At 32.8% G+C, this 12,229-nt stretch overlaps 1 protein-coding gene across 1 annotated transcript; it reads left to right on the plus strand.

Annotated features, from left to right (window-relative positions):
* Window positions 1-5,905: 5,905 nt before the first annotated feature.
* Window positions 5,906-11,610, plus strand: LOC145014504 (V-type proton ATPase subunit a3-like). The gene is made up of 18 exons (XM_078972885.1): window positions 5,906-6,183; window positions 6,772-6,816; window positions 6,991-7,113; window positions 7,197-7,304; window positions 7,387-7,497; window positions 7,703-7,876; window positions 7,949-8,086; window positions 8,166-8,273; window positions 8,394-8,501; window positions 8,576-8,724; window positions 8,808-8,961; window positions 9,050-9,210; window positions 9,861-10,067; window positions 10,155-10,338; window positions 10,489-10,572; window positions 10,644-10,840; window positions 11,048-11,107; window positions 11,205-11,610. Exons 1-18 carry the CDS (start codon window positions 6,031-6,033, stop codon window positions 11,407-11,409), a joined length of 2,469 nt encoding a protein of 822 aa, XP_078829011.1. The 5' UTR covers window positions 5,906-6,030; the 3' UTR covers window positions 11,410-11,610.
* Window positions 11,611-12,229: the final 619 nt, after the last annotated feature.

The following is a 12,229-nucleotide window of genomic DNA, read 5'->3' on the forward strand; positions in this document are numbered from 1 at the left end:
CGTATTCTCTCACCTTCTGATCATGGGTTAATGTTAATTTTTTTATTTTATTTTATGTAATTGGAATCATATCAACAATTGGTATTTTGTACCTTAACGCTAAATCAATATCAATCAATATAACGCTAGCCAAATACAAATATGTCATACAAAGGGTTTGCTTAAAGTTAGAAGCTCTAAGTTTGTAACTTTTATAATATAAAAATGTTCAACAAAAGTAGCTTGTAAGTTTTTCAAATGTGTAAAATGATTTAAAACATAAAAAATTAAAAGTTAAACCATCCTAGTAGTTGTTAAAAGTTATTTGAAATATTTAGACATAAAATAAGATTATAGTAAGATTAGTAGTTGTTAAAAGTTATTTGAAATATTTAGACATAAAATAAGATTATAGTAAGATTATTATATGATAATACCTTATGCCAGAAGAAAAAATACAACAAGATTATAATTCTATTAAAAAGTCATGGCCTTATCGTTAATGAATACAAAATATAAGATTTTTCGGAAGATTACCGGCTAAAATTCCAAGTGTTCAAATGATTACTAATTACTTATCATTTAACTATTTTTGGGAAAGATCACCAGACAAGATTAATATGAACTTGAATATTTAATCAATATAAATAGTTCAAACTCTAGACTTCAGTTGTGGGTGAGTTATACTAATAATTAATTTACTTGATACAAATAAAATCTTATGAATTTTTCGAAACTTATATTGTACTGCTCTTTCTTGTTTTCGTAACAACTACTTTCAGATAAATATATGTTGGGTTAATTGCACAAAAATCCTAAAGTTGTCAAGTTTACCCAAAGTTGTTTTTTTATGTTGGTTAATGCCTCATATTTAGCTAAATTTTATCATTTTTGGACATTTATTCGGTTTTGCTCTCCCTAGCCGGTCAACCAAGCCTCCTGGATGCTTACTTGGATACATTTGCTGACGTGACATCTAACATAACATGTTACATCTGACTTGACACACTCATAAGATAAATGGAAGTGATGTTAAAGAAAATGGGCAACATTAAGGTAGCGCCTTTAATCACCCAATCTGGGAAGTTTTTGATATCTTTATCTCTGAATTAATATATAATCTAATTAACTTGAACATTTTATAACAATAATAATAATAATAATAATAATAATAATAATAATAATAATAATAATAACACAGTAGATATATAAAGACATCTCTCCTAGCATTATATCATGCAAATCTTGAGCAGATCCTCAGCCCTAACTAGCACCCGATTCACAGATTCACACATCAAAGCATATCACAAAACATGTATAGGTATTTTTGGAAAACTTATTTGACCTCGGTCGATTGCATTTACCACACCCTTATTATTTTATTAGAAAATTCTTTTATAAAACATTTCTTTCTGAAAATTTTACCAAACCCTCAGTTTGAGTTCAAACACACCTGATAGTATGCCCGAATTTCCAAACTAAGGCTCCGATACCAAATGATGAACGAACAAGAAACGAAACGTCATAAATACACTCTTTACACAAAATACCCTTCAACTATATATCACATTTTATTTCAAATAATAAATATGAGATTGCAAGGATAATATATTTTCAACATCCCCTCAATCGAAATATTTATTTTCCTTTTCTGAAAACATCAATAAGACCCATTTTATTTATTAAAAAATCATGTTGTTTTACACTCAAAGACTTCATAAGAATATCAACATTTTGTTCAGAAGAATCTATTTTAACCAATTTCAATACACCACTAGCAATTTTTTCTCTTACAAAATGTAGATCAATTTCAAAATGTTTTGTCATTTCATGAAATACAGGATTAAGAGCTAACTTAATCGTTGAATCATTATCACAAAAAATAGAAACAGGAATAAGATTTTTAACTTTTGTTCAAACAAAATCTTTAAGACCCAAATTATTTCACAAGTAATAGAACCAAGAGCTCTATACTCTGATTCAGTAGAAGACCTAGAAAAAGTAGACTGTTTCTTACTCTTCCAAGAAATCAAACAATTATTAAGATAAACCATATAATATGATACATACCTCCTTGTGGCTAAACACTTAGCCCGGTCTGCATCAACAAAACCTTTTAATTCAAACACACTTGACTTAGTTAAAGCAACTCCTTTTCCAAGGCTAATTTTCAAATATCTCAACAATCCGAAAGCAATGTTTAAATGAGATTTTCTTGGTTTGTGCATATATTGACTAAGAACCTAAACTGCATAAGAAATATTAGGTCTTGTAATTGTAAGATAAATAAGTTTACCTATCAACTTTTGAAATTTTGTTTTATTTTCAAACAATCTATCTTTTTCATCAATATCACCTGAACTTACAATAAAGTTTGTTTCCAAATGTGTACTTATAGGTTTACAACCAAGCATCCCATACTCATGCAATAATTCCAGACAATACTTTCTTTGATTTAAACATAAACCATCATCAAAATTTATTACCTTTATTCCAAGAAAATATTTAAGGATTCCAAGATCCTTAATTAAATATTGAGCCCACAATCATCATGAACCTAATCCTAAGCAGGCCCATAGTCCATCCATGGCCCAAGTTCAAAAGTCCAATGGCCCAACAAGGCCTAAACCTTAAAAGCCTAAATAATCCCGAGCCCAAAAGCCCCAAACGAAGAAAACCCACTTCACCTCGTATGCTTGATGTATTCCTCGTACGCACGGTGTACGAGTGTTGACTCGAAATCAGGTAGCTAACCCAGTACGCGCAACATACCAGTGATTACGCCTCGCGTACCGGCCAAAGCCCCATTTGTCCAGTTTTGTCTTAACCACTAAAACTCTTAATGTCCAAATCTCAGATCTACTTCACTTCAAGGTATTAATGCATAAAGTTTGCAACTTTATCACCTTGGATGTCTTAATGGGACCCAAAACCTGATTTTGTCCATTAAGACCCATAATAAGGACTCTAACTCATGCGTGGACCAATATGATTCATCAAGATGGCACCTTTTTACACAAGGAACATCAGAGGGGCTAAGGTCTAGCATCCTAGCTCATGGAGTGACTCAAACTCCCATAGAGAACCCAAAAGACCATAAGCTCAAAACCAAGCTCTAATCTCAATCTAACACAAAGAGGTTCCAATATAAGAACTTTATACCTTCTAGAGCTAGCAAACTTAATGAAGAATCTGGATCTACAACCTTAAGTCCAACCAAAGCTTGATCACTAAGCACCACCTTCTTCAATGCACACCAAAACAACACAAAATTACATCCAAAGCTCAAGAACACACTATGGGAGGCTAGGGTTTCGATCTTAGGGTATAGTGGAGTGGAGGCTTATCAATAGAGGGTCCAAGGGTGTTATAAGTTGCTTAAATATGGCACAAATCCTAAAAATTAGGTTTTTCCCCTGCATTACGTATACCATGCGTACTCCACGTACGCCCCGTGTACGTGGGTGAACCCGCAAACCTGAGATAAGCTAGTACGCTAAGTGTACTCATAGAGTACGCGCTGTGTACTAGCTAGGAACCAGAATGATAGAAATTTACATTAAGGGGTTAAAAGGAATCATACTAAATCTCGAATGTTACATTCTTCTTCTTCTTCTTCAAGAACACCACCAAAACACACAAATGAGCTCAAGGTGCACTCTTCATACTTAGGGTTAGATGGAGGGACGGTTTTTAGGTGGAGGCTAATGAGGGTAAAGGTCTTGGGGCCAAAAAGATGTTTAAATAGGGTCCAAACCCTAAAATTTAGGGTTTGACAACCTCGCACGTATGCCCTGCATACGTGATGTACGACCAACGTACAAAGTTCTCGCATGTACGCCTTGCGTATGAAATGTACATCCAACATACTAAGCCTCAACCAAAATACCAAAATGCCGATGTGGGCTATTTTTCAATCCTTCTCATGCACAAGGGCAAAAATGCAATATTTCTTCCTACATAGGATTAAAATTGAAATTACCTCGTCATCGGGATGTTACACCTAATTATAAGGAGGCTTCCAGAATGCCTTATTATGGCATCCCAAAACCGTCCCCCATGGGAAGGTTCTGGAACCCTTTATTTGTTCAACTTTTGAACAATTTTAGCTTACCCCATGCACCTTTAATTAATACTAATTAATCCAAAAAATTTATTCCAATTAATTTCTGATTAAATCTTAATTAATTATTAATATTTTCAATTAATATATTAATCATATAATATATTAACAAATTATTTATTATAATTTACTAATCATATAATAATCTTTATATATATATATATATATATATATATATATATATATATATATATATATATATATATATATATATATATATATATATTCTACAAATGTCATTCTAACCAAGTTGTAGTTATGAGGGGACCCCAAAATGACTTTGTTTCTAATTACAAGTATATACCGATTTAGTTATGAGCTTAGACACCTTCATCTAACATAATGTCAGTAGGAGCCATGAAGAGTTTATTATCGGATCATCCCTATAATATACAAATAAAAACTACAAATATTTGAGATCTTTCTCTTTCAATAAGATCTCAATTCCAGCGATGGTTTCTTAGATATCTTACAACTAGAATCCCTCTTTTTTCCGATCCAATCCCTCCACCACCGCGAACCCCAGTTGGATTCAGGCATGCTACACTTTTTAGTGATTGGGAGAACCCAAGTACTCTCTTTCGGATTCAGGAAAGAACTCTCATAGATCTTTTTTCCTTTTGGAAGATACAGGAGCGAAACAATCGACCTATTGATATTGGAAGACCCAACGGATTCTTCCAATGTATCATTTTTGTCGAAAACGTGATCAACCATCACTATTTGAAGATGATTAGTATAACTAAATCAAGCATTCTCTAGACCATCTACTTATTTTTTTATATTCAAATGAAAAACAAGAAACTAGAATTACATGGTACAATACAAAGGGTTATTAGCACATGAGTCTGTAATAAACATTTACAGATTTCTACTTGGCTTTGAAAGCATGGAAACTCCTATTAATTGTCTGCCTAATAAATTTATCGGGCTCTTTTAGCATTACGTCTTTTTAACCTTTTATCTAGGTTAACTGTAGATTGTTTTCCTATTTATAATTGTCTTTTATGTTCCTTGTAGTATACATTTTCTCGATAATGAAATCCTAACAATGTTTCTCTCTATTGTTTTATTAGCTCACATGATACTATTTTATTAGCTCATATGGTATTAGAGTTCTATACAATCCTTTTATTAGAAAAATTAGCATTTTTTGGTATGATTTTCTTGTTCGTTTTTTCTTCTGTTGGCTATGAATTGTTTAATCTCGATGGTTTTGTTTGAATTCAGTTCTATTACTTGAAGTTATAATGATATGATATTTAGTAAACTAAAAGACTTTCTTATGAGAAAACAACTTTTTGCCAAACAACAAAATAAAGGTAATATGAAAAAATAATAGATAACTTTATTTAATATTTGATGATGAAATTTGTTTTATCATAGACCTAACGTGTTAAATCCTTACAAGTTACAACTACATGCAATCACAACAACATAAAAACCCAACATTGTGAGCATCGGGTGTTTGCCTAGCCATATCAGCATGTTGTGCGGCTTGTGCCCATACCGAGCCCACTAACTTTAGCATGATATAAAACCGATTATCCAATAAACATAAATATATTATTATTAGAATATATAAAACCTATTAATATTTATATGAACATAACAAACAAAACACTTACGCAAACACCCGTGTTATGTGTAATTCATGACATACACGTGTATATTCCGAAACTATTAAAATATAAAACAGCCAATAGGGACCTATTCGCTGTAAATTATAGCCCAATTATTATTTTACTTTTTTTAGAAAGAAAAAAAAAAAAAAAAAACAGAAAAAATAAAATATCAATCGGAAGAACGTGGCTGCTGTGAAAACATAGAGGCGGTAATACAGAGACTCTGGGTTCATCTTGTTTCTCTGCTGCCGAGATACTGATCGATCTCGACGAACGATTCTGATCGCAATCGAAAGTCTACAGATGGCGGAGCACGGCGGCGGAGGCGGATGTTGTCCGCCGATGGATCTGTTCCGTTCAGAGCCGATGCACTTAATACAAGTCATCATTCCAATCGAGTCTGCTCGCTTGACCGTCTCTTATCTTGGAGATATCGGCCTCATTCAATTCAAAGACGTCAGCACTTACTCTCTCTATACCTGCGATTATAATTTTTACAGATCATTGTTGTTATTGATGTAATTGTTGTGAATTCTTGGTGCATCGTGAGTTTAGCTAGTAGTGATTTGCAAACTGAGGTTTGGATGTTAGTTGATTTATTACAAGTAGGGTGTTGCTACGTTTTACGTGAGTGGTATTGATTGATCGAGCTGAAAGTTAGGGTTGGTTGGCTGAATTCAGCATCCTGATTTTTTTTTTTTCGATTTGATCTTTTGGTTTTTAGCAAGTTATATGTTATAGCGATCTATGAATAGCTGAAATAGACGTTTGATTCGTTACTCCACAATTTCTTTTAGGTTAGCGGAATAAGCCAGTGAATAAAAATGAAGTTAGTTATCTCAGAAAGGGCTTTGATGGCATATATATATAGTCGATAAAGGTTTGATTGAGAGATAATGCTTGATTCCACTAGCATAATAATAAAAAAGAACAAATCTAGAAGAGCTTTTTATACTTTTCAAACTTTACCTTTTAGTGTATCTTCTTGTTTTGTGAATTTGGTTTCTAATATAGGTCTAATCTTAATGTTATTGGTATCTACAGCTGAACGTAGAGAAAAGCCCTTTTCAGAGAACATATGCAGGCCAGGTGAGTTTTAATCTTCCTTTGAACACTTGACTACTCATTACCCTTTGAGTCTTAAATTAGGAATAGAATTTGGCATTTGCAATTGAAGTTTGGAAATTGTAAGCTTTGACATTGGTTTACTTCTTGAAACTTTTATTTATTGGATCTGTATTTTAACTTGCTTCTTTTGTGAAGATTAAAAGATGCGCAGAATTGGCACGGAAGCTGCGTTTCTTCAAAGATCAAATGTCAAAGGCAGATATCATTCCCTCTGGGAAACTCGATACCAAAGCTGGCCTTAATCTGGATGATCTTGAGGTAATACAACTTTTCTTATCCATACATAAACTTATACCATCTTTAAAAAACTTAATTTTTTTCTTCCTCTTGTGGTCTTTTAGGTGAATCTTGGAGATCTTGAAGCCGAGCTTGTTGAAATCAATGCAAATAGTGAAAAGTTGCAGCGTGGCTATAATGAGCTTGTAGAATATAAGCTTGTTCTGCAAAAGGTATATCTTATGCCAGTTCTTTTTCCACACTTATTGGCTACCCTTTTACTCTTTTCATTTATGGTAAATAACTGTTTCACAGGCTGGAGAGTTTTTCAAAGTGGCTCAAAGCAGTGCTTCAGAACATCAGGGAGAAGGTTCATCACATCAGGGTGCTGAAGAATCTTTGGAAACTCCTCTATTGACTGATCAGGTACATGTTATGACATCATTAGTTTATTTCATTAGTCATTACTGAGTGTAGGTTTGACATGTACATGATTCTTTCTGATATGAGAGTGTGAAGGCTTGAAATCAGGATAGTTGAGTAGTATAAGGTGTTCTTTGACCTGTTTGTGCTTTTAAATTTGAACTTTTTTCCCCTTCTTTCCATGATTCTTTCTGATGTTTATGTATAGGAGTCAACAGTTGACCAAGGAAAGCAAGTCAAACTAGGGTATATCACTGGGCTTGTGGCTAAAGAAAAAGCCATGGCTTTTGAAAGAATTCTGTTTCGTGCTACAAGGGGTAATGTCTTTTTAAGGCAATCTTCTGTTGATGAAGCTGTTACTGATCCTAGTTCAGGAGAAAAGGTTAGTTTCAATTTCCATGTCAGCTAATACCTGTCATCCATGTCAGCATTAAACATGACTACTGCTTTACAGGTTCAAAAAAGCGTTTTTGTGGTTTTCTTTTCTGGCGAAAGAGCCAAGAGCAAGATTCTTAAGATATGTGAAGCTTTTGGAGCAAATCGTTACCCTTTTCCAGAAGATTTGAGCAAACAAGCACAAATGATAACTGAGGTACACAGAATTCTTGATATTTATAAAATAGAGTTTTATAAAATTAAGACACTGATTATATAAAAATGTAACTTTCCAGGTATCCGGAAGGCTATCTGAACTAAAGACAACAATAGATACTGGACTTGTGCATCGTACTAATTTGTTGGAAACCATTGCAAAACAATATGAACAATGGAATGACCTGGTATGTGTAATAAAGAGAAAATTGCAGGAAATAGCAAGCAATGCTTTTTGCTTTTTATTTATAAAGATAATATCTTTGTTTTATTTTTAACATTGAATTCATTATGTTTGCTAATTTAAGGTTCGAAAGGAGAAATCTATTTATCACACGCTAAATATGCTTAGTTTTGATGTAACAAAGAAGTGTCTTGTTGCTGAAGGATGGAGTCCCATATTTGCAACCCAACAGGTTTATATCACTCTCTAGTCTTTACTACTATATATGTATATATAAAATTACATTTCTGCCCCTTGTCTTTGCAGATTCAAGAAGCACTCCAGCAGGCTACAATTGATGCTAAGTCACAAGTGGGTGCGATTTTCCAAGTTTTGCATACGAAAGAAATGCCCCCAACTTATTTCAGGACAAATAAATTTACCGAGTCTTTTCAAACAATTGTTGATGCATATGGGTAAGCATTTCTGTAGGGGTAAATGGAATGTGATTTGAAAAATGTAATCCAATTATTATTATATGAATTTCATGTTGCTACAGTGTTGCAAGGTATCAAGAAGCAAACCCTGGAGTATACACTGTTGTCACGTTTCCATTTCTTTTTGCTGTGATGTTTGGTGATTGGGGGCATGGCATATGCATCCTGATTGCAGCTTTATTTTTAATATTCAAGGAAAAGAAATACTCGAGTCAGGTAAGTAACCAGTTTTTATATATATATATCATAATTAATCTTATGAGAGATAGATTTTGAATTTATAATTTATGTGAAATGAATACAGAAACTTGGAGACATAATGGAAATGACTTTTGGGGGTCGATATGTTATATTCTTGATGGCTTTGTTTTCAATCTACACGGGTTTGATATATAATGAGTTTTTCTCGGTTCCTTTTGAGTTATTTAGTCCATCAGCCTATGCCTGTCGTGATGATGCCTGCAGGTACTTACCCCACCCCACCCCCTTGTTTGTGTTATCTTTGAGTAAATTGCATTTTTGGCCCCTAAGTATGAATGGTTTTTTCATTTTTGGTCCTTATTTGAGATTTTTGTAAATGTTTTGGTCCCTTGTTGTAAAATGTCTATACTTTTGGCACCAAAACTGCAAAAATCAGCTATAATGAGGGATCAAAGTAGTCATTCTAGTTGGGATTGAAATGGAAAACGTTACAAGAACCTCAAATAAAAAGACCAAAATTGCAAGACAAACTTTTTGGGAAAAAAATTGTAAAAATGTGGTAATACATTACTGACCAAAAGTAGTCATACTCATTTTACTTGGATCAAGGACAAAAAATGCTACACGAACCTCAAATAAGGACCAAAATTGAAAATATCTGGTATACTTGGGGACCATTTTACTTGGAATAGGGAAGAAAAACGTTAATTGAACCTGAAATAAGGACAAAAATTAATTAGGATAAAAAAAAATAACCATTTTACATGGAAGTGGAGGGACAAAAACCTCAATTAAGGACCCAAATTACAAGAAAAACTTTTTGTGACCAAAATTGATAAAAGCAGCTATACTCAGGGACCAGAAATGTAATTATTCTTTATCTTGTTAATCTTTTTTTTTTTTGGTGCATGCAGTGAAGCTACGACTATAGGTTTAATAAAGGTGGGTGACACATACCCATTTGGTGTGGACCCCGTATGGCATGGAAGTCGAAGTGAATTACCATTTCTCAATTCTTTAAAGATGAAAATGTCAATTCTTCTTGGTGTTGCACAAATGAACCTTGGAATAGTATTGAGCTTTTTCAATGCTATCTACTTCAAGAACAGTGTCAATGTCTGGTGAGTTCTGTTAACCATATTTCAATTATTACGTATGTATGTATGTTTACTAATTAATAATTATATCATATGTTGCAAAATGTTCAGGTTCCAATTTATACCCCAGATGATATTTTTAAACGGTCTATTTGGCTACCTTTCATTCCTTATTATTTTGAAGTGGATCACTGGTTCAAAAGCTGATTTATATCATGTAATGATATATATGTTCCTTAGCCCCACTGATGACCTTGCTGAAAATCAGCTTTTCCCAAATCAGAAAACCGTTCAGGTTCAATTCTCTTCCTCCCAACACTAATTTATAACTAGAAAACCAAATCAATTAAGTTGATGAATAAACCAAAAAATGTTAAGTATTTATTATAAAAATAAACTTTATTCAACTGAAGTTTAATAGAAATGATTTCATTGACAATGGCAGCTTGTGTTACTACTTCTATCCTTAATTGCTGTCCCATGGATGCTGCTTCCCAAGCCTTTCATTTTAAAGGCACAGCATAACAGGGTATGTCATGTTCTTTTTTTTTTTTTTTTTTAAATAAATATTAAAAGACCATATTAATGTTCCACTTCCAGACACACCAAGGTGATTCCTACGTGGCACTTGAAGGGACCGATGAGTCACTGGTGGAGGGAGGTCATCATGGCTCCCATGATCATGAAGAGGAATTTGAGTTCAGTGAGGTGTTTGTTCATCAACTTATTCATACAATTGAGTTTGTACTTGGAGCTGTCTCAAATACTGCTTCCTATCTTCGTTTATGGGCACTCAGGTAAATTTTAATCCTCTTTTCTTTTAAAAAAATAAAATTATTATTAGAAAGGGCAAGATAGTCTTTTCACATAGAACAGGGACGACCAAAACCATAGGGACCTATCAACTTTTTAAAAGCTGGACTGTAACTGCAACTGTGACAAAACCACAGGGACCATTTCTGCAACTTTTTATGTCTGATAACGAAACTTGTTTGTAATTTCAGCTTGGCGCATTCGGAATTATCCACTGTGTTCTACGAGAAGGTTCTTCTTCTTGCTTGGGGGTAAGTTTTCTAATCAACATCAGTCTCATGTATGTATATCTACACAAACATTATTATTAATTAATTGTTTTTTTTTTTTTTTTGAATTTATAAATAGGTACAATAATGTGATTATTCTTGGTGTGGGGATAATTGTATTTGTGTTTGCAACTGTGGGGGTGTTGTTGGTGATGGAAACACTTAGTGCCTTTCTACACGCGTTAAGGCTTCACTGGGTGGAGTTTCAAAACAAGTTTTATGAAGGAGATGGCTACAAATTTGCTCCATTTTCATTCGCGTTACTGGTCAACGAAGACGAATGATCATCTGCCACCTGTCCATATTTGCATTTGTAATTTTCCTATCTTGGACGATATATGTGTAAAAAACAATGAGAAGTGAGACCTTTCCACCATTTTTTTTTTCACCAATAAGAAGAGCATTCTAGTGGCTTAATGTGAAGTGTCATAAGTTATAACACTTTGTATTTGATGACATTTTGGTAATGAGAATTTGTTTATTTATGTTTATGTTCCAAAAAGTTTTGGACTTTTGACTAATTGTGTTTGGTTCTTGAAGTTAAACGTGTACTTTATCCATGGTTGTTGAATATGATTACAAAGAGTATGGTGGTATAAAACTAATCTAATCTTTCAAGTGTAAATTACATTCAGTTTTATTGGTTCTGTTTCAAATCAAAATTTTCTTGTAATTTTTGTCTTGAGCTCTTTTGTTACAGTTTTGATATATGTTTAAAGTAAAATGAGTAAATCAGGATCAAATTTGCAAAAATTAGTCATTTTATTTGGAATACGGGACAAAATCAAAATAAACTAAAGTTGCAAAAATGCTATTATTTAGGGACCCAAAATATAATTTACTTTATTTTTTAATAAAGCTATTTAATATGCTATAGATATATTCTATAACCCGAATAAAAAAAAACTTTGAGCTTAATTTTTTTTATTTAACAATAAACTAATAATCTAAAAATTATGTCGAGTAACATTTATCTTTTAGTTTAAAAAGCTTATAATTATAATAAAAAAAACTATTTGATTGACACATGACCTATTTTTATATATAATGATACTACATGTTGTTTTCTAAGTATTTTGTTTATTTTTTATTTCATTTGATATA

Source organism: Lactuca saligna, chromosome 9, assembly GCF_052625555.1.
Source record: "Lactuca saligna cultivar CGN05327 chromosome 9, ASM5262555v1, whole genome shotgun sequence".
Taxonomy (NCBI): domain Eukaryota; kingdom Viridiplantae; phylum Streptophyta; class Magnoliopsida; order Asterales; family Asteraceae; genus Lactuca; species Lactuca saligna.

What these genes read in the sequence shown, in the direction of transcription:
- LOC145014504 (XM_078972885.1), top strand. Translation starts at nt 6,031, where the DNA reads ATGGCGGAGCACGGCGGCGGAGGCGGATGTTGTCCGCCGATGGATCTG. An exon ending in ATCCTAGTTCAGGAGAAAAG is followed by an intron (nt 7,877 to 7,948) that starts GTTAGTTTCAAT and finishes ACTGCTTTACAG; the next exon opens with GTTCAAAAAAGCGTTTTTGT. An exon ending in ACAATTGTTGATGCATATGG is followed by an intron (nt 8,725 to 8,807) that starts GTAAGCATTTCT and finishes ATGTTGCTACAG; the next exon opens with TGTTGCAAGGTATCAAGAAG.